The sequence below is a fragment of the Rhopalosiphum maidis genome, chromosome 2, assembly GCF_003676215.2.
Source record: "Rhopalosiphum maidis isolate BTI-1 chromosome 2, ASM367621v3, whole genome shotgun sequence".
Lineage (NCBI taxonomy): Eukaryota > Metazoa > Arthropoda > Insecta > Hemiptera > Aphididae > Rhopalosiphum > Rhopalosiphum maidis.
In genome coordinates this window covers 27,001,855-27,025,804 of record NC_040878.1, presented here as the reverse complement: position 1 = coordinate 27,025,804, position 23,950 = coordinate 27,001,855, and the positions used below count along the sequence as shown (strand labels likewise).

Sequence of the window (23,950 nt, the reverse complement as noted above, 5' to 3'; positions counted from 1 at the left end):
GTTGCACAGTAATAAGTTATTACTAATAACTAATTTATAGTAATAGACATTAGACAAATCAGTGGATATTTTAACTAATATACTGGGGCAACATAAATTCCAGAGAAAATTTTTTGTCACCTATTAAATGATATATTTAATTACTGGGCGACAACGGTTTTTTGTAAAAATGACAATGTTTAAAATTATTATATAATTTATTTAATAATATTATTTCTTATGTTTTATGTTGTTATATATATATATATATGTATGTATATAATTTCGTTTAGTTGAAATTGGTAGTAGGTACAAATTTAATAATAATTAAGAATGGAAAACCGGAATGGTCGTTCATTTATAGGTATCCACAGGCACGAACGAAGTAAAAAATTTCGGGGAGGGATGTGAGTACATGAGGGTCGTGTAAATGTGTGTAAGTATTGATTTTATAATATACTATATATTACCTACTGTATAGTATATATTATAAAATTAATGGTATAAGTAATTATTTTTTAATTTTCATAATCAATTAATATATATTTAAAATTTTTAAAAATCGTTTTTTTCCCAGTTCTTTTTTACCGATTACCTGGTTTAAGATAAAACTTATGGAGCCAATAAATTATCGGATCAATAAAATAAATATATAATAATTTTTATGCAACCGGTCATAGGTTATTATAGTTAAATGGTCATTAGTAGGGCTCTGATACATAAGTTCATAAAAACACCAAAAAATGCTTGTATGATCTAAATACCTACTCTAAAACATGTCCTAAAACTATCAAAAAAAACATTATTTGTTAAATAAATTCAAAATTATAAGTAAAAAAAATATAATGTAAAGAAATGAGTAAAAAATTAAAATACATATGCATTAAACTGTACGTCTGTACAATAAGAACAATTCACAATTTCAGCCTTGTCTAATTTAAAACTGGATTATCTGATGTTAAGTTTAAAATGAAAATAATTTATATTACGTAGTAGTGTAATACTTTTTGGTACTTATATTTCAATGAAGTAAATTTTTTTAGACATATACTAGAAATAGATCAAAAATGTCCTAAAAAATATAAAATTCATTATAATACAAAAAATGCCTTAAAAAGCCCTTTTAGTGGTTAGAATATAAAATACTTGATGTTGATACACATTATTAGCTTAAAAAGCATCGTGTAAGAGTAAGACATTTCAAAAAAAAATAATGCAAATGCATTGAAATCCCAACCCTAGTCATTGTCTATATTATAGTCACTCATTACCTATAAGACCGTTGTGGGCTGTGTATAAATTTTGGTTTGTTGAGTTTCTATTAAAATGCCGCTAGATGGCACTAAATTGCAGTTGAGATCATGGTTGAGATCTACAGCTGTCTTGGCGACTCAATTTGATTTAATGTATTCAGTGGTTTGACAATCTTGAAAATACATTATATTATATAATCATAGGCCCGTGACAAAATACATTTTATCATGCATATACCGATGTTTAACCATAGAAAATATGTATTATCTATGCGTTTAACTTGTATATTATTATTGTTTCGTGATATTATGTTGTATCACTTGTGACTTGTATCTTAGATTGTACATTTTTGATAATATTATGATAGCAACGATAACAATTCACTTTTCACTGTTTACAAATTAATGGCTCGTAGACCAAACTGAAATCTTTAACTTATTGTTACTACTTGACTAACATTAGTAGTTTAGTTCGAATCGGTAATTTATTTTGTAAAATAACTAAAAATGTGCAACAGTTGATGATTAATACTGTGGTATTAGTGTATGACAATCAATTTTTTAAGTTTTAACGTGACGTAAAGATATAACCGGTACCTACTGTATAGTGTTCTGATCTTAATATTGGTGTAGTTGGCATTCACATTATAACTATGGCTATAGACAAAAATACCATGCGCTCAAAATTTAACGAACAAATACAATTAATTTTAATGAATAAACGGGAAGATAACAATGCTTTTTTGTCAACCAGTGATTATAGTAGAGTCATTCAACAGGTGAAAAAATCAAAAAAATCTTTAAACACTGCTGGTGAAAAAAAAACTACGAAAGACTATCGTGTAATACGTAAGTATGATATTTTAGTAATGGATGGAAAAGAACATCTGATTAGACCTATTGATGAAAAAAATGTTGTATTATACTATGCAACAATCGATGAACTATTTGATATTCTTTACGATACACATTCTGCAATAGGTCATGGTGGACGAAATCGTATGGTAACTGAACTTAAAAATAATTATTGCAATATAACTAATGAAACAATTATGGTATTTTTAAAATTGTGTGCTGAATGTCATAAAAAAGCTGCATGTTCAAAAATAGGATTAACACCTAAACCAATTTTACAGCCTACTTTCAATTCTCGAGGACAAGTAGATCTAATTGACATGCAGACTCGACGTCATAATGATTATAGATTTATAATGAACTATCAGGAACATTTGACTAAATATATAGTCTTGAAGCCACTGAAATCAAAATGTGTTGAAGAAATTGCATATAATTTAATTGATATCTATACTTTATTTGGGGCACCTTCGATATTACAGTCATGTAGTGGAAAAAAATTTGTAACTTCAGTAATTAACAAACTTCATGTCATATGGGATGAAGTAAAAATTGATTATGGATGGCCAAAGCACAGCGAAAGTCAGGAATCTGTCGAACGAACTAATAGGGATGTACAAGAAATGTTATCTGCTTGGATGAGCAAAAAAAATAGTTCGGATTGGCCATCAGCATTAAAATTTATTCAGTTTAAAAAAAATCGAACTTTTCACCCAGGTACATATTTTACCATATGTTTTATTGTTTTTGTTAATATTATTTAAATTTATATTTTTATTTATTAGGTATAGGCACATCCCCCTATGAAGCAATGTTTGGATGTACTGCCAGAATAAGTTTGGCGACATCTAATCTTCCAAATGCTGAAATGCCTGAAATAACCGAAATAAAAACAAAAGAAGATTTATGAAATATTACTCATGTTCTAATAATGAAGACGACGACAAAGGAAAAAAATTGCCAAAAGAAATTGCAGCTTATTATCAGGAAGACAGGAAATAGCTGTTTGTAAAAGAAAAACCTTTGAACTCCCGATGAAGTGATTAAAAATTAGTAAATGAAAAAAAGGTAACTTCAAGAATAGCAGCTATTAATAGTTGTGTAATGGGTTTTCCAGAGATACCAGAGCAACCATTGCAAGATTGGTTGTTAACCATAACATTCTGCCTGCAACAAGACACTTAACTTAAGATGCATTATGTAAAAATAATTAATAATGTATGATTTTATACGAATTGTATTTAAATAAAAAGGCATCTAAAATATTTTGTTACAAGTAACGTTATTTGATATTACCCAACAAACTGTGATTATTAAAATTAATCGTTGATAATGATATATTTTATGTTCTAAAAAAAACTTATACTGATCTTAAAATGTAAATTTTGTACTCATTATGTACTCTTTTGAGTATGAAGATTATTCTTACTGTAATAAAAAAGATATAAAATCAATAAATTATTTTTACATAACAACGAGGAAGGCTAAAACTAGCCTCAATGTTTTTAAAATTATAACCAAGGTGGATATATATATGATATTATGATATATATTCACCGCGTGAAAAACTAATAATCTTTATTTTAATCGTTGATGATTGAAAAAGAAACAGATTTAAGAATTATGGTTTATTTTCAAAATGCTTGATTCTCTACTATGTTTCAAGAGTGGGATACATGTGATTTACTTTGAAGACCTCTTATGATAGAACTAATAAATCATAAATCACATAACAAGAACATACCTCAATACTGTGACGGTTACATGCTTATAGCAAGATAATAACATCTTCAATTATAAAAACAGCAAGTAAGAGACAAAAGCTGACAGTCTGTTTTATTTTATAACCTATGTAACTTTATACTTTATAGCTTACATAAGTTTTGTAAATAAATATACTTAATTGTTTTTATTGTTTTATTATTAATAATAATTATTATTATATTGAAATATTATGTTACACCATTTGGTCAAACGTTAAATTATGAATTTATAATAAAAATAAAAAATAATTTTATGTTATCTTTTAAGCACAAGTGATAAATGATAACGAATATTAAAATGGCGGCCAATTATGTCTTATCATGTAGCCGTGCTTATGATAAAAAAAACAAACTTATCAATACCAACATTATCGCATTGTATTTCAGTCATAAATTACATGGTAGTTGCTACCTATAGTAAGTTTGAGTTGTAGTGCCCACTATGTTACAACTGTTGTTTGTTTTGATTATGGTCTGATAAAATCGTGGGCGGATAATGATATGTTGTGTGTCTTTAATTTAAGTTTTGTGAAATGTACTACTATTTATAATTTTAGCAGTTATAGTCTTACAGACAGTCTAGTATAGTAGTATTATTAGCCCGTACGGATTATGAAATTAAATATTATGATCATTTTCTTATAATATTTCTAATATTATTTACGTTTAATACCACGTAAGTCGTAAATTTATAAACAAACTTAATTTTTTGGGATTATCTAAAAAAAAATACAACTAATTAATTTTAATTTCACTTTTTATGAATGTTCATAATATTAAATAATATACCTAGTTGTTATTTTATTAAGTCTTTTTTTTTTTAAATAATTTTTAAATTTTATATCTCATGTATCATAAATAATTTATTACAGCATGACTGCTGATAGAAGAACAACTACTGACTATCGTTTACAACTTTTACAAGAGATGCGATGTCAGAATTATGATATGATACGTTTTGCATCTTATAGAACAGCTTGTAAACTCAGATATGTGCAAAAAAAAGTTTATTGTGAGTATTATTTAAATTTATTAATAATTTACATAATTGTTATTCTATCAATCAAGATAGCATATAAAAATTTTTATTTAAATTTGTTTTATTTAGTTTTATATGTATCTAGATACCTAACAATTTAGGTGACATTGAGGGTTAAAATTAAATATAAAAATTTTGTTTCCATTATTAATAAATACAGATTGATAGCTTAAACAATAAATACTTATTAATATTTTAGAAAAACTTTTCATATTATTATAAATTACTAAAGAATAGAGATTAGTATTTTACTATTGCAGATAATACTTTAAATTAAGGGTGGCCAACAGGTTGATTATGATCAATTGATAAATAACAATATAACTTTTAAGTCAATGAGAGTAGTATGTCTTCTTAAATTTTTTTTCCATACAAGAATAAAAACAAATGTATGTGGTAAACTCCTCTATTAAGCTTTGCTTTTATCTAATCCATGAATATAAAAATGCATTGTAATTATAAAATTTGGCCTATTTTTTTTTTAGCATTAAAATATGTATAATTTTACAGCAAAACTATTGCAATAAATTTAATTAAATAAACAGAAATTAATTAGTGGTATAATTCATCAACTAACAATTTATTTCTAGACAGATAAAATTTTAAAATTTAAATTAACATCTTCACAGTATTTCTAAGTTAGATTATTTATGACTACAAGCAATCTAATTTTATACGACAATTGTGTGTGTGGGGTATGTTACATTGCTATCTATGTGACAAATTTAAAAAAGTATTGTGCATTACTATTTTTAAAAATTGCAAGAAGTATTAACTAATAAATATATATTATATTATATTTATTTTAATGTACATAATGAGTTAGTAGAAAAGTTATTGATTATAGCTATTTACTATAGATACATTGAGACTCCTCCTCATATTTTCTTTGAAATAATTATGAATTATGATTATAAATAATGATGGTTATTAAATCTTTTATTATGCTGTCAAAATATTATAAATAAAGTTTAAACCATTGAATATATTTAGTTATACATTTTATCATCATTAATTTTTCATCTTTATTCATTATTTTATGTCAAACACCAATCATTAATCAAAATTAATATTTATGTGAATTGTTTTTAGTACATATGATTGATATATGGAATGTGATTGAAGCTTTTCGCGAAAACGGATTAAATACATTGGAATCTCACGTCGAAGTAAATGTTTCCAAATTTGAAACACTTATAACCAGTCTGTATCTTAATTTGAATAAACGATTACCTACTCAACAACATGTACATGATGATTTATTAACTACAATTCTTCTTAATTGGATTATGTCAGTTTATTCTGCGTAAGTTAATCTTTTAATTTAAAAAAGTTATAAACACTTAGAAAATACTGGCATGTGTCGAATTTGTTCTACTAATGCATTATTACATGCATTACATTTTGTCCCTAAGATGATATTTATTCCCTTAAATTTGATAACAGGCTAATTTTGTGTAATATTAAAAATAACAATAGTGTACTAGTTTGATAATTCATGTGTTAGTAAGATGGAGATAAAACTTCCATGCAAGTACTATATTCTTTTAATAGATTATTACAGTTTGTTCCTATGGGCTAGCAGTTAGTAGTGTAGTATTGTTTAATATCAATATTATACGTAAATAGAAATATTTTCCAGCTAAGGTTAATATCTAAATAATTACCTTTAAATGGAACATCTAATAAGCTATTAGTTACACTAAATAATTAGTTTGATATAATAATGTTTTTTTTTTAAATTGTCTTTTACCATAAATTTTTAATGTTTCAAAGTATTTATGTTACTTAAATGTTAACATTATTTCTCTAAATTGTTTTCTTTATTCATAAAATGTATTTTTTTATTTTCACTCAATATTTAATTTTGACAATTTGACGTGATATTTGCAATATCACGAAAAAAAAATAAGTGCTGTAATTTTAAATATCCTCTATTTATTTTAAATACACATAAATTGATTAAAATGTGATTGCTGAATAGTCTATATTCAATGTTATTTTAAATATATATGTATTTTTTTTTTTACAGGAACGATACTATGGGAAGAATAAGAGTATTATCTATAAAAGTAGCTTTAGTTACAATGTGTTCAGGAAAACTTATGGATAAACTTAGATGTAAATTACTTAATACAAAATATTTTTGTTTTAGATACAACTTTGGTTGTTAATATTTTATTATTTGTAGATATATTTTCGCAAATATGTGATCAAAATGGACATATGGTAGCTTGGAAATTTCGAGAATATCTACAAGAAGTATTAGTACTTCCTTCAGCTGTATATGAATCTCCTTCTTTTCATTATAGTGATCAGATATCGGCTGAAATATTTTCTGGGGTAAAATACATTTTAGTAATAATAATATATATTTTTTTATTGATGAGATGTATATTTTTTGTACTTAATTTTTATTCAATTTATAGAATGGTAAAGTAACTGTAAATGATTTTATGGATTCAATGATGTCAGATCCTGGACCTGCTTGTCTTGTATGGTTACCATTATTACATAGATTAGCTAATGTCGAAAATGGTTAGTATATATAAAATTAATACAAGTTTATTTTAAAGAATTTTGTTATAATTATTTTTCAGTTACTCATCCTATTTCTTGTGATGCTTGTCGACGTGATAACTTTACTGGATTCCGATATCGTTGTCAAAAATGTCATAATTTTCAAATGTGTCAAGAATGCTTTTGGAGAGGACGAGTTGCATCCAGTCATACAATTGAACATGATGTTAAAGAGTATACTAGTTATGTATGTTTATTATTTTGTTTATATTTTATATTCTAGGCAAAGTAATAGTTAAGCCACTGTTTTTTCAAATATTTTGAATGGAGTTTTTTTTTAAAAAATACTTAGTTATTAAACATAAAACTATTTCAATCAATTTAAAATAAATTGTACTTTAAATAAATTATTTTTTTATACATTAAATCTTTCTTAAGAGTTTAAATAACATATGTAAGGAAGTAGGTATACTTATTTTTCAAAAATTATGATTTTATTTGGATAATTGAGTTTGACTAAGAAAGTAAGAACGGTATTTTGATAGCATTAATTTATGATTGGTATCAAAATAAAAATACTCTTTCAATACTTACAGTTTCTATATTATTTACTGATGAAGTTTTTATTTTACATTATAGAAATCTCCAAGTAAACAAATTGGACATTCTCTTCGAAAATCATTTCGTTGTGTACCAGAAAAAGAAAAGGCTAATATACCACGCTTTCCTGAAGAACCAGAAAAGACTATAAATTTATCACATATAATGTAAGATTTATAATTTTTATAGTATTTAAATCAATCTGTTGATTAATTTTATCTATTTTATCATAGACCTCCATCACCTTTGCCATGTCATAATGGTTTTTCTGACTTATCTATTAATAGTCAATTTAATACATTGGATAGTAAAACAAGTTCAAGGAGGCAAGTTAATTATTTGGTTAATCTTAATATAACTATTCTTTATTAAATTTAAGAACTGTACTTGGTGAAAGTCAGTTTTTTTGGAGGGCCTACCAGGTAGCTGGGTCTACCATCTTATGCATAGTATATAGTACCTCTGTGCACAAGTTGGCCACCGAGTACGGCTCTTAACTTTAATTAATTATATATTTTCTTCAAGTAATTTTCTAAAAACAATTTTTAGTCCTGATAAGCGCACAATGAGTTTAGATTATACTTCAATGGATGATGAACATAAATTAATTGCCCGTTATGCTGCACGACTAGCTGCTGAAGCTAAAGTAGTAAGTTGGATAATATTATGTTCTATGAATTTGAATTCAATTAAAGATATTTTAACAATTTATGTATCATAATAACTTACAGAAATTATAGTTAAGAGAACTTATATTTTTATACACATTAATTTTGTTGTTAATCATATTTAAGGAATTATGTAAATTATAATTTATGTATTTATTGGATTTTTAGTAAAGATTTTAAATTTTAAGGGTTATTTGGCTTATTATTATATACTTATTGACAAATTTAACAATTAAAGATTAAAGGAACACTAAATAAAAACATTTTTTTATAATAATGTAATAAATATAGTAACTTTAAATAGTTGAATAACTAGATATACTATTATGATATCTAAAATTTTAATTAAATAAAAATAGTTAATAGCAGCACTAGATTTTGTGGAGCCCTAGTTGAATTATGGAACATGCAAAATATGGTGAGCTAAGTCACTATACAAATAATTTCTACCTAGATCTCTAAAGTTAAACTTGTTCAATATAATTTCTTTAAAAATAATAAATAATGTCATAAGTTTTTTAAAAACTTTTTAAACATTAAAATTATAAAATAAATGTTTAAAGTAATATTAATAAATTTTGTTTTTGGCTATTTGGAAGCAATTGCTTTTATGATTTCTTCATTATCTAACTATCTAGATAATTATTTTTCAATACAAATTGTTGATAGTCCAGTGAGCTAAACAGTTAGAACCTAGTACTGCATAAATAAGTTAGAACAAGTGTAGTTGTTATCTATTTTTAAAAGATTTTCAATAACAAAACATAAAAAATGTATATTTTAGGATTTTTAGTCTACAGCAACTGAATCCTTATTATATTATTATATTTATTAGGGTAGAGCCCCATCAGAAAGTTCTTTAAGCTTGGATACTTCTAGAGCTCAAAGAGAACTTATTATTCAACTGGAATCTAAAAATAGAGAAATTATGAAAGAAATTTCAAGACTTAGGTACTATATGACTCATTATTGTGTTAAGTATATATTTTAATAATACTTTAAATGTTGTGTTTTAAATTATTTTATACAGAAAACAACAAGAAATGGAAGGTTTTTGTTCTGGATTTTCTGAAGATAATCCAGCACTTATGAGTGAACTTCGGGCATTGAGAAATAGAAAACATGAATTAGAATCACATTTAACATCTTTACAGGATTCTAGAAGACAATTAATGGATCAATTGGAGGGATTAATGAAACTTCTGAAAGTAAATAATTTAAATTATGTAACTGTATATCATTATACATAATACCAAGGGTCCAAGGCCGTGTTTAGAAGTTTGGTGACCCCGGGCATATAATTTATGCCAACCCCCCTTACCAATTAACAATATTAGTATAATATTAATATTACACTAGTTATAACATCCATGATCATGGTTCTTTAATATTAAAATCTAACATCAATTAATAAATGAAAATAGTTAAATAGTTAAAAAAAAATTAAATCTTTTGAATTAACAAATTATAACATAATAAAACATACAAATTTCTTTTTTTTAATGTAATTTTTTCCAATAATTCAATAAAATGTGGACTTTTTTTTACCATTATATTTTTGAAATTAAGTTTATTAAAATATTTTGTCACCCCTGAGACGTGCATGTGCCTACACATGCGCCAGCCCCCCTCCCTAAATACGGGCCTGCATAATACTAATTATATTTTAATATTATGTAAAATAATATTAATATTTTATAATTTGGAAAATATTTTTTTTTTCATTTATTATCAAGTATAAAATTGTTACTCAGATATTACTAATTACTCTTGAACTACTATAAGCTACATAATTCATTCATATTTTATAGTTATTTAAATTACATCATATTAAATTTGTAATTTTTATGTTTAAGGTACTAATTAGTACATTTTTAGTGTTATTCACTTTTCAACACAAGTTTAATATGTTTATAGAACCATCAAGGGTCTCCACGTTCAACTCCAAATTCATCACCACGTTCAACTAAATCTCCTCCTTCCTCAAAATCAGCACCTCCAACACCTGGGGGAACATTGACTTCAGCTTCATCACTGTCTATCATGTCTATGTCTGACTCATCAATGGTTGGAGATGTAAGATCAGCATTTACTGGCAACTCCCTAGCATGTAGGAAAATTAAACAATTTTTTTGTAAAAAAATATAATAAATAAATAAATTTTTATTTTTTTGTAAAGGTACACCTGTTAGTACATCTAGTTTAAATTCTGGTGCAAATGGTTCTGTGACTAGTGGTAATCGAAGTTTAAGAAACGATTTGTTAGTTGCTGCAGATTCTGTGACAAATGCTATGTCATCATTAGTCAAGGAGTTAAACTCTGGTATTTACAGTTTTTAAATCTTAACTATATTTTACTCTTATTCATTTAGTGAAATTTATACTGCAACAATTTTAAATAAATTTATAGAGAGCCCAGTGAATGAAAATATATCCAACTCTGCAATTCTTAAACCATTAGGCTATAACAAAAAAGAAGATGAAAATATAAAAATTAATAAAGATTTTAGAAGTGATAGTTTATCTAGAAGTCAATATACTAAGGTAAGATATATTTCAAATTTATTAAAAAAAAAAATATTTATTAAATAACTTAAATGAGTATATTGTGCATATATTATTGTTTGTAGGCGAAGATGCAAAATAATCAAACAGATAGTTGCACATCTCCTGCTAATGTAATTATATGAATCATTTTTAGATTTTTATGAAAATGTATATTCTTCAATGTTTACTTAGAACAATTCTAATTAAATATTTAAACATGTTGATATTTTATTATGTAAATTCTATAGTTAATTTTTTTGTTGTTGCTTATTTTGCAATACTAGAGTAAAAGTTCATATTATTTAGAAATATTGAATAAAATAATTTAAATTTTGTTCAAAATTTGATTAGAACCTTAGTAAGTTTATTGTTGTCACGTTGTGTTCTTTTATTATGAAAAAAACTTTATCATTTACTCATATAGCTTATTATTGACCATATAAGTAACAATATTGTATGTACTTTACTGATCTATTCTGTATACTGAGTAATTCTTTTATTTAAAACTCTTATTGTTTCAAAATGTATTAACATTTTTGAAAATATATTTTTGTAAAAATTCTAGTAGAAAAAAAAACATTTAATATATATGTATATGCAGAATATTTTTCTGAATATTTTTAATACATTAAAATGGAGATTCTGACAAGTAGGTTATGAGTTATAAATATTTAAATTTTAGGTGAATGGATTGGAGTGGATGATGATATCTAGCAAAATGTTGGTCTACTATTCCTCTCACCAAAATATTCAATACTTTTAATGCATAAAATACTTGTCCACATTTGATTTTTAAGCATTGAAATACTACCCAAAAATATTCTATTTCATAATATAAAATTAAAAATGTATGTTGTCATTCTAAAAAGTTATAAACTTAGAAAATTATAACTATAAAAAATATATTTTATTTTATAAAAATGTTATTTTATTTGACTTAGTATATAGATAATTTTTATTTTACTAAATGATTCTTCTTCATCAATCTAAAAAGTTATCAATACATTTAGCTAAAATCTATTGAAAAATTCAAAATGCACAACAGTTATTTAATAAAAACTAACAAGGTTGCATTAATTCTATCAAATTTTCAGTGCATAACAAAAACTATCACATAATTAGAAAAATTTGGTGATAATCTTCGATAAATTATAATATTATAATTATATATTTTAGTATTAAAATAACATGCTTACAGAAAAAAGTGCTACACAAATAATAGAAATATCTTGTTTAAAAAATATATACTTCATTAATAATTGATTAATTAATTGTACTTAAAATGTATGTAGTTAAATTAATATTCTGGTACCTATAAATAGTTAATTGAACTCATAAGTTTTTAATTTTTAAACCTAATTGTATAATTGAACTAAAATCTTGTTTAATTTACTTAGATAAGACGTGCTACTAATACTGGTTCAAAAACTAATTCTCCAGAAGCTGATTCTATGACACGATGGCGATAATTTTTTGTAATTATCTGTAGTTTAACTTTGTTTGACTTTTACAATTTTGATTTATTTTTTAAGTATTTATGTATAATGTAATAATAATGGTAGTTTTTAAATTAAGTCATTATTTGTTTTTTTTTTTTTTTTTTTTTTTTTTTTGTTATGTGTTTACTATTTAATATATATTGTTGATTTGATTAGGTTTATATTATTCTATAATTGAATTAGCTATATTTAACTTACTCATTATTGATTGTTACCTAATGGAAAGTATTATACAATATTATTGATAAAAGTATTAATTTGGACAGTATATAATATTAGTCTTCCAATCTCTAAAATAACTAAAGAAAAGAAAGTATTATGTATTAATTTAATTACCTTTAAAAATTAATTATTATTAAAAACTATGAGTATACTTATAAAATAAATTAAATTAATTTTTATTAGTCGGCTGTAATTTAATCATTAATATCTCAACATTTTTGATATCTTGAATATATACATTTTTCCTTCAAATATTATATAACCTAATTGGTTTTTTGATATCTAAACATTGTCTACTGAACTTTTTTTTCTTTAAAATTTAAAATTACTTAGAAATTTCTATTTTTTATGTATTGACAGTTTTTTTTATAAATATGATATTCATCTAAAAGGTCTTTTTATATGTTTTAATTTTTTTTAATAAAAATTACTTCAAACGATGTATAAAGTAAAACTTTATTGAAAAATCTATAATTATTTTTAGATAACTCATTATATAGCACAGTTAAATTAAGAATGATTTGTTTTCTACCAAAAGTATAAAGTAGAGTAAAGTCAATTTTATCAATTTTTATAAAAATTAAATCTTGTTAGACAAGTATACATGTATGTGTCAAATATGTATTTTTTTTAATTACCTAAATTAGTTTTAAAGAAGTATTAAATTATGGTAATCAATTGTATTATTATTAATAAATTATAATATAAATATTAAACCTATCTTTAATTATTTGACAATTAAAAATAGATTTTTATAATATGGTACTTTATTTATTATTTATTTTATTATTTATAATTACTATTTGACCTTAAAATTTAAATAAATATTATTGAATTATAATTATAAAAAAGTATTTTGTTTATATTATTTTTTAATATTTTTTAAAATCATTTCAATGAAGTTTAAAATTTTGTATTTAAAATTTTTAATTAATTCAAGAAAATGGGTAACTTCCTTTATGGTACAAAAAGTTTCAAGTGTATCTCGTAATTGAGTAGGAAAGTGTTAATTTAATGAATGTGTTAAATTTTAATTCAATAATATTGTGTACCTCCCAAAAACGATTTTGTTGTTGGCTGACTTGCTATTCTCTTCTTTTAAAAAAGGTTTTAATACAATAGTAACTACTAGTATTAATTTATATTTGTATTAGTAACACTATACACCTTGCAATTTAAATTTTTTCAATTTTTATTTAAATGAGTTAAAAACGATGGTGCAATACAAATTTGTGCACAACATTGTATTTTAATGCCATGCACCGCATCTATTTTTACTTATTAGTTTATTACTCACTGAAATACGGAAAACGTAAATAAATAAATTAAATTAATAAAAACGATAAAGATGATATGTATTTAATGTCATCATTTCAAAAGTAGTGGTTTATTCAAATTTATATTATAACTATAAGTTTTAAAATGTTGATTTACCTGGTTTCAAAAAAAAAAATAATTAAAAAATTTGTTGTAGGCACGGTAAAGTACAGCGTTATGCACATGCAAAAAATACAAAACGTAAAATCGCTAACTTCGAAAGGATATAACATCCAAATATTGATTTGCACAATTTTTTTTCCGCACCATCGTTCTTAACTCGTTGATAACATACGTTTTAAAAATAAAATCGAAAAAATCGCGTGGCATAGTCAAACGATAATTGTTGCAGAATTTTTGATGAAGAAAAAAACTAATTTATTTCCCGTAACTTAAAAAAATTCCGTTAGTCCGGTCCAAGAAATTGTTTTAAATATACTTTTTTTATATTTTGTTACTATGCTTCACTCATAAGTGTTGTCTCCGCCTTATACAAACATACAAACGTACAACATAATAAATACAGTTTCACGCGGGTAAGGACTACTTAACTGTAGTCAAGCAACCAAATTTTCACACTTAAAAGAGGAGAATTTGTTGTGTACAACATCGCTATTATTTTTTCAATACCAAAATAACAAAAAAAAATTATTCAAGTTTGAAATCACTATGATAATGGATTTTGAAACGATAAGATCATTTTCCGTAGTATGTGAAAATTTGGTTGTTTAACTTGGACTTTATTACTATAACCTAGGGCTCCTTGCCCGCGGGAAACGGTTTTTACTATGTTGTACATCTTTAAGAAGGAGACAATGAGACAAATTATGCAGATAAGCATACTAAATTATTTACTACTAAGTAAGCGCCCTTTTAACTAATATGAATTGATAGTGACACCAGTGGCGGCTCGTGGGTTTTTAATGAAGTAGTGCACATCCAAAAAAAATATAACCAATATAATATATATATATATATATATATATATTATAAATTGTATTAAATAATATTGTTTATAAATTTTAGTTATTTACAAATTACTTTTTCTTTTGCTTATACCTATTTTTACAAGTGTCAAGTACCTATAATAATAGTAAATACATAATAATAATAATAGTAATAATACATTTTCAAGTAAAAAACTATGACAAAGTAGATACAAATTATTATATTTCAGGTACATATTTATATGTTAAATCGATTCTCCTCTCTTTTTTTTCTGCAAATCTGTTTATTACTTCTTCGTTGAAGTTTGGAATGTTGTTGATCATCCGTTTTTCGATCGATAACATAGCTAGTGCTGTAAGTCGATCTTCTGTCATTGAATTTCTCAAAAATGTTTTAATACGTTTCAATGTAGAAAACGACCTTTCGGCTTCAGCTGTAGTCATTGGAATAGTTGAAATTATTTTTAAAAGTTTGTAGCTTTCAGAAAATATATGTATTAAATTATTTTCAATTATAAATTTCAATAAATGAACTGATGAATTGATATCACGGAAATCGGTTCTTTTGTAGAACAGTTGTAGTTCAGTTTTAAGTTTAGTAACATCCAAAAAAGGATATGCTTCAATTGTTTTATTAAAATGGTCACCTGGGAAGTTATTTTCGTACATAAGAAATTTGGTAGATAAAAATAGGTGCGAAGCATTTAAGTGGTTTTTATAATCAAACCGTTCTTTAACGTTGACAATAAAAATGTCACATACTTCTTTTGCAGCGATTTTTCTTGTTTCAATAGTATCATCATGTTTTCGTTTTTTCGTTGGATGATTTTGAGAAGTTTCAAAGATGTTATCAATATTCTGTCTTTCTTTTAATATATTTTCTTCGAACCGAAAAATTGCCTTTGAAAGTTCTACAGGATCCATAGTTGGTTTTTGTAGTTGATTATATAAAATATCAACATGAGGCATTAAAGAATGAAACACTCTTAACCAAAATATAAATCTATCGTCAATTAACATCCGATGCAAAGCTCCAGCTTGATTAATTGCTATGGTTTGATTGAATGTTGATTCAATTTCTTTCATACATTCAATTAACGACTCAAGATTCTCATACACAGTATTTACTATTCGACTTTTAAAATTCCATCTAGTATTAGATGATCGAGGAACTCTGTGTTTAAAAATTTTATCTAAAACCGTAACCCGCTGCGGACTGTTGGAAAAAAAATTGGTTATATCAGTTAGGTTTGAAAAAAAAATTCTTATCTCATGATTTTGTGAAGTTGCTTGAATTAAAATTAAATTAAGCTGATGAGCATAACAATGTATGAAATGTGCATTTTTATAGCTATTGTTTATTATTTTTTGTACACCATTGAGACGTCCACTCATCACGTTTGCGCCGTCGTAACTCTGACAAATCAACATATCTGGTGACTCTAGGACTTTTTCCAAATTAAATATTATACATTCAGACAACGATTTCGCATCGTGTCCAGTAGGATTGAAAAATCCCCAAAATCTTTCTACTGGTGTTCCATCCGATAGTAAATATCTAAATATTATTGACAATTGAAACTGAGCAGATACGTCAGTTGTTTCGTCAGCCATTACAGAAATATATTCTGTTTGTTTCATTTCATTTTTAATTCTTTGTTGACATACAGCTAAACAACATTCTAGTAAATCATTTTGGATTGATTTGGATAAACCTTTAAATACCGAAGAGTTCTCAATATGACATTTTAGTACCGAATCTAACTCTGAACTAAAGTTTATAAGACCTCGAAATACGCCGGGATTCTCTGAATTTGATTTTTCATCGTGACCTCGGAGTGCAAGCTCAAATGCTCCACAAAATTTAATACAATTTATGATTTTATTCAATATATAACGATTATGACTTATTTTTTCATTGTATTGTTTGATATTCAACCGATATGCACTAGAAAGTTGTTGTCTTATGTCTTGTTTCCCTAATAGTTTTAAATTTAATTGAGAATTTATGTGTGTCATTGATTTTTCGTGTGTTTTGATTTTAGAAGTTAAATGAATTAAATCGTTTATTCCATTCTTTACCCAAGCGGCATCATTAGATTTTTGACCAAAAAGTAGACAGGGAAAACAATACAAACGATTTGTTTCTGAACAACCACAAATCCAGTCATTAGTTTTATATATATCATTTTTAAATTGTCTTACATAATCTCTCGTTTTACATTTAGTAATTTGTTTAATATTTAAATCTGGAGTAGGCCTACCTTTATTTTTTATTTCCATCTTTTTCTCCAACGAGATTGATGAAAAATTACATTGCAGTATTAATTGCTGTACTGAGTTCATTTTAAAAATTGAAAACAAATACACGAGTAATAATATATTAATATACGTTAATGTCGGTCGTCGATAATAAACAGAAACACGATGGTCACGATTAATAATGTTTTGAATTTCCGATAATGATCGACTAGCTAATATTATCAGCTGATAATCGAAATAATATAATAAATTAATGAGAGTAAAAATAAACTATAATAACATAATAATGCCGATGCCGACGCTCAGCGACGCGGCGACGTCGAAAATAATTCGCTGAAAATAATTTAATTGGTTATGTGCACACAAACAAATGTGCACACCAACTCCATTACAACGCGGGCTGCGTGTATCGACTTGCTTCAATTTTTACACTGTACAAATGTGCACAATGATTGTGTGCACAACTGCACTACTATAATAATACACGCCGATACCGTTCCGTCGCGGACAGCCATTTAGCAGTCGAAATAACCCAATCCAAATATTAAACATAAATACATAATATTATAATATTATTATTTTCATAATACTCTGAATTTATATTTTTATATTTTGAAAATAATTCTTATTACATTACAGGTACTTAGTTGTATTATTATGATTTGTTTTCAATTTTTCTTGAGTTTAGGTAGGTAGTGCACGTGCACTTGTGCACATACACACGAGCCGCCACTGTATACACTATATACTATATAGTTTAAAAACAAATAATCTTAAACACCGAAAACTTAAAGTTTTAACTAATTTTTTATGAGAGTATTTCTTATTCATGTTATTATTTTAAAAATATTTCAAACTATATACATACAATATTCTTTATTTTTTTATTGATACGAATTTTTAAAATGTTCACATTTTTTTCATTAGTATTCATATAAATATTTCCTTTTTATATTTACAATTTTAAAATGTTCTATAGGAATTCTCATTAGTTTTTTTAATGCAAAAACAAAAATGAAATGCTCACCTGAAACTTATATTACGACGGTTTGAAGATCAGTATTTTATAATTTATAAATCAATTAATAAAATATGCGTCTACATCGATTACATCATCCGGGTATTTTAAGTTTAAAAAGTAAATTGATCCCCCAGAGCATTGACTAGTGACTAGGTACTATTTGTTACAAGAAACCACAATAAACGAAATGTATGAATTTTTTTCTATTATGATAGGTGTCTTCAGACACAATAATAATAACTTAAAACATAACGATATTAATCATAATTTTTTTTTTTAAATACTTAATAATATGATTATTTTTATTTAGTTCACTATTTTCATAGATTAAATTAAACAATTTGTAATCATCTTCATTAGAATGAAATATTAATACTTTGCAATGTAAAGATTTGGTCTAGTTTATATGTTTCAATTTTACGTATGTCAAACAGCTAAAATAGAAAAATAGATAGTATAATATTACAAAGAGGTTCTATTTAGATTTATCATATTATAATATTCGTCATCCGTGGCATACGACAATCGACGACATTCGTCGGAGACGATTAACAATTCTATAATAGTCTTAATGAACAGTACTGAGGTACATGACAAGTACTCTCGTTTTCATTTCGTGCTGTTTATTTTCATAAAATGTATTTTTATTCTCATTTAGAATCACGATGAAGATCGATATGAAGACAATTTGCAGTTTCTTCGGCAGCGGTGCACCACTACGTATAGACTGAAGATTGACACAACTCGGTTTCCTGGGAACAGTCGACGATTACGTAAGTTTTTTCCTTATTCTTTTTTAGGATTAAATTTATATTTTAAATTTAAAATAAAATATATTCATTTATTTGAACAATCGGCTACCCGAACGATGTAATCGACCTAAGCACATATTTTATTCTACTATTCACGCCGGGTGACATATACGTATGCATATTTTATTCCCCAACACGCAATGCATAAAATACATAATCGTCATATTAGTATATTACCATACCCATTTTTATAATAATTTATATTTATATTAATTATATAAATAGCATTTTTCATTTTTAACTGGCCGAGTACCCGACTAATGTAAATTTTTTATATCCCTAACAAAAATAAAAAGTTTTCCGAAAAGACACATTAATATTTTATAATTGTCTGAATTTTGAATTTTTATGACATGATTAGATTTTAAAAAATGTTAAAGTTTGCATTTCTTTTATATATTATAATTTTCCAAATATTTTGACTATACACTTAATATAGAATAATAAAAAACATAGCATAAATGGATTTATTATATATATATATATATTAATTAGAACTTATCGATTAATTTTAAAATTAGTAAAAATAGTATTAGTATGTATTTTTCCTAAACAGGACGGTACCGAAACAGAAATGATATGTGACTATATGTGTATAACGAGTTGAATGTGAATAATTAATTTTATTAATTTTGTAAGTCCTTCTTTATAATATATAATAGATCATAATCTATTAACTATTTAGTATGTAATATCAGTTTAATGATTAAACTTTTTAATTTTATTAATCATTTAGTTCAGCCAAACCGTATAAAACCGTTAATAAATGATATAAAATTATAATTTTAAAAAAAATTCAGATTAATATACAATTATTATGATTTTACGTATGAAATTAATTAGATACCAAAAGTTTCGTATGCAAGACATCAGCTGAAATGTAATAATAAATACTATAAAATCACAAAGAGTTCTATAACAAAACATTATTATAATATTTATCATCCATGGCAAACGACAATCGTTGTCATTTGTAGGAGACGATTAACAATTCTAATAATTTTATTGAACAGTCGTCAAACAACAGCCTTCAGTACATGACAAGTACTCTCATTTTCATAAAATATTTCAATAATTCCATTCCGAAGTGTAAAGAAAACAAATGAAGAAATATACTAGCTGTTTCTTCGGTGACGGTGCACGTTTGAACTTTAATATGGCACAGCTTGATTTCGCCGAAAAGCGTCGAAGGATACTTACGTAGGTTAATTGTCCTATAATTTTGGGGTAGTAATAAATTTACTATTTATACATAAAATAAATTTTTATTGACTTCTATAAGCTTTTACCCCGATGGCCCGATGACAGCCTATATTTTATTTCCGATTACCCAGTCCAATGAAGTGGTCTGCAACCGGCGGGTTATTGTCTATACGACCCGTTTTAAATTCTAAAACACTGACATTTTTTTTTATTTATATTTTATTATTTTAAAGTTCTAGATAATATTTATTTTCAGAGTAAATAATTTAAAAATATAAAATTTTTATTTTTATCTGGTCCGTAAACTGTTTTTAATTTGTGAATGTTGCCTGAGAATTCAAAAAGGTTACCGACCACGCATTAATGATGAAATTGCCAAGAATAAAATAAGTCGTTAAGTACACCTTAGATCCTGGACGTAGCGAAAAATGTATAATGATTTTACAATTATGTAGTTTATTTTCTGTTTGTCATGAATTCTTGTAGCAAATATGATCTATTTAGTACTTTGGGTGGTAAATAGTAAAATAAAACAAAAAATTTCAGATCTTGCCATATTATCGGAAAAACAACAAAACTGAAATAATTCCTTGTATAATTTCAACCCGGAGGACGATTGGCAGCATCAATAAGAAGATCATCTGAATAACAAGTGTCGCAAGGCTGTGTTTGTTTAATACTATAATTTGTTAAACAGTAGTACAGTATATTATGAATATTTACTTAAATTATACTTAATTTTTATGGTTTTTTTTCAGATAATATACTGTACTACGGTTTTAGGTGTTCTTTTTATTTCAATAATACGTTGATAAATTACCAATTTTTTTTCTTATTACATAGCTAGTTCATCTTTGTGTATGTTTAAATTTGTATTTTTTATAGTTATTGTGCTGTTTAACTTTCTTATAAAAGAGAGTGAGGAATTTAAAAGGTGGCCACCGAACAGAAAGTTAAACTACAATATACTATAATCTTCTTAGTTCTTTTTTTACATTTTTAACTGATAAATTATGAATATAAAATTTAAAATTAATTTAAATTCAAAAATAAAAGAACACCAACACATATTTCTGAAATATTAAAATTGTTTTTTCTATTGCATTTAATCTGCACATTAGTTTGTAGTTTTATAGGAACCAAACATTTAGCTGGATCATGGACTACTCACCGACGATGAATTTGTCATTGAGCTGATGGAAAATGTGTCGGCACTCGGCTTCGTTTCAACCCGGAGGAAGACTGGCAGCATCAATAAGAAGCTCATCTTAATATCAACTGTCGAAAGGATTTGTTTGTATTACATTATAATTTTTAGAATCGTAGTAGGTAGAGTATACTATACATAATATTTATTAGTGAAGAAGAATTTGTCACAAAGTTGATGGAAAATGTGTCGGCTGTATTTCTACATGGAGGACGTCTGGCAGCAGCAAAAAGAAATTCAACTGATAATCAACTATCAAAAGGATTTGTTTGTATTATATAATAATTTTTAGAATCATAGTAGGTACAGTATACTTTATATAAATATATAATATTTATATTTATTAGTGAAGAAGAATTAGTCACAAAGTTGATGGAAAATGTGTCGGCACTCGGCTTCGTTTCAACCCGGAGGAAGACTGGCAGCATCAATAAGAAGTTCATCTTAATATCAAGTGTCGAAAGGATTTGTTTGTATTACATTATAATTTTTAGAATAGTAGTAGGTATAGTATACTTTATATAATATTTATTAGTGAAGAAGAATTTGTCACAAAGTTGATGGAAAATGTGTCGGCTGTATTTTTACATGGAGGATGTCTGGCAGCAGCAAAAAGAAGCTCATCTTAATATCAAGTGTCGAAAGGATTTATTTGTATTATATTATAATTTTTAGAATCGTAGTAGGTACAGTATACTTTATATAATATTTATTAGTGAAGAAGAATTTGCCACAAAGTTAATGGGAAATGTGTCAGCACTTAGCTTCGTTTCAACCCGGAGGAAGATTAGCAGCATCAATAAGAAGCTCATCTTAATATCAAGTGTTGCCAGGATGTGTTTGTTTTATAGTATAGGTTAGGTTAAGTTATTATATTAGTATATTATAATAATGTTTATTTAGTTGTCCCCTTACGCGTCAACGCTCATCTCTCATTCACTCATCCAACACATTGACTATCGCCGGCCGGCAACACACATATTATACACATTACCCGTTTTTGTAGCATGTACTATAGCGAAAATCATATTTTTATTCCTAGGATTCCTTATTGAAAAAAATTATTAAGTATTATTAGAATCTACATAGTTTAAGTTATTGTATATTTTTTTTATTATTTGAATGCATTCACATGATCAGTGGCGTACTTAGGAATTTTAGGATAAAGGCAACACATATTTTGCTGCCTCTCCCCCCCAGTAAAAAAAAAAACTAAAAAACTTCTACGCCTCGCAATGGTGAAACTTTTAATACCATAGAACAATTTATGTCATATAAATACTATAGTATTTTATGACTCTATGGCACACATTTGTTGTGAAAATATTAATGATTGACGTAACTCAATGCCCCTACCTAACTACGCCCCTGCATATGATGCATTCTCGCTTACGATGTGGATTAGGCCTACTGGGGACACCACAATAAAAAAAACGCGCCTCGTGTAATACCTCATAAAGTTATTAAACAATACGGCCAATGTTGTTGTACGTCGTTTAATAATAAAGGTGGTGTGGAAAATTACCTAACACTGTTATTCTTATCTTATGGTTTATCTTATTTTTTTTTTAAATACCAATTAAATAATTATTTATATCAAGAAACAAGAAATATTAACGTTTCATAAAGTATTACAATAAAATAGTTTTGAAAAAAAATATATTCTTTGACTTGTTATAAAAAGACTCCAAGTAGTTATTATATTATTCTTATTTTACAAAGACACTAACAAAAGCTGGTCAAATTTAATATTGCCAGAAATATTGTATGTATCTATTACTTTACTTAAGACATTGAATTTACACATATTTTTATTTACTAATTATTGTGTATTTTATTAATGATTTTATTTTTATTTCATGTAAATTAGAAACTTCATATTTTACTAATTTACTGACGCATTATTGGTTACGTAGTTATTTGTGGGTTATAATAAAATACAAATGTTTGTATGAGAATATGTGATTGTACACATTTGGATTTTATTAACCATAGGCTACAATTCTTCTAAAATCATTATGTTCTTAATCTTTTACGCTAACCAGTTTTCAACAAAAGTGATTTTTTATTTTCTTAAAATTCAAAAACGAATAGCCGTAAAATTTAAAATGTTTACTAAGTATTTATATTATCATTTTTTCTATAAATGGTATAGTTTTCAAATAATTATAATTCATTTTGAGCTCTTTATAGACAATTATATTTGCGTGCTTTATTAGTGTTTTTTAATAGCAAA

At 25.6% G+C, this 23,950-nt stretch overlaps 3 protein-coding genes across 3 annotated transcripts; 2 read left to right on the top strand and 1 right to left on the bottom strand.

Moving 5' to 3' along the window:
• Positions 1-1,467: 1,467 nt before the first annotated feature.
• On the top strand, positions 1,468-3,352 carry LOC113552789 (KRAB-A domain-containing protein 2-like). Its single transcript, XM_026955717.1, has 2 exons — positions 1,468-2,804; positions 2,873-3,352. The coding sequence occupies exons 1-2, from the start codon at positions 1,886-1,888 to the stop codon at positions 2,995-2,997; spliced, it is 1,044 nt and encodes a 347-aa protein (XP_026811518.1). The 5' UTR covers positions 1,468-1,885; the 3' UTR covers positions 2,998-3,352.
• Positions 3,353-4,277: 925 nt separating this feature from the next.
• On the top strand, positions 4,278-12,793 carry LOC113551998 (dystrobrevin beta-like). Its single transcript, XM_026954633.1, has 17 exons — positions 4,278-4,526; positions 4,723-4,862; positions 5,982-6,195; positions 6,922-7,010; positions 7,081-7,232; positions 7,319-7,427; positions 7,490-7,656; positions 8,049-8,176; positions 8,243-8,335; positions 8,559-8,658; positions 9,513-9,628; positions 9,708-9,885; positions 10,595-10,787; positions 10,857-11,000; positions 11,088-11,221; positions 11,308-11,355; positions 12,622-12,793. Exons 2-17 carry the CDS (start codon positions 4,724-4,726, stop codon positions 12,691-12,693), a joined length of 2,076 nt encoding a protein of 691 aa, XP_026810434.1. The 5' UTR covers positions 4,278-4,526; position 4,723; the 3' UTR covers positions 12,694-12,793.
• A 2,635-nt stretch (positions 12,794-15,428) lies between these two features.
• Positions 15,429-17,492, bottom strand: LOC113552415. The gene is made up of 4 exons (XM_026955299.1): positions 17,432-17,492; positions 16,639-17,062; positions 15,761-16,425; positions 15,429-15,643 (listed from the first exon to the last, which is right to left on the bottom strand). Exons 1-4 carry the CDS (start codon positions 17,490-17,492, stop codon positions 15,429-15,431), a joined length of 1,365 nt encoding a protein of 454 aa, XP_026811100.1.
• Between the last annotated feature and the right edge of the window lie 6,458 nt (positions 17,493-23,950).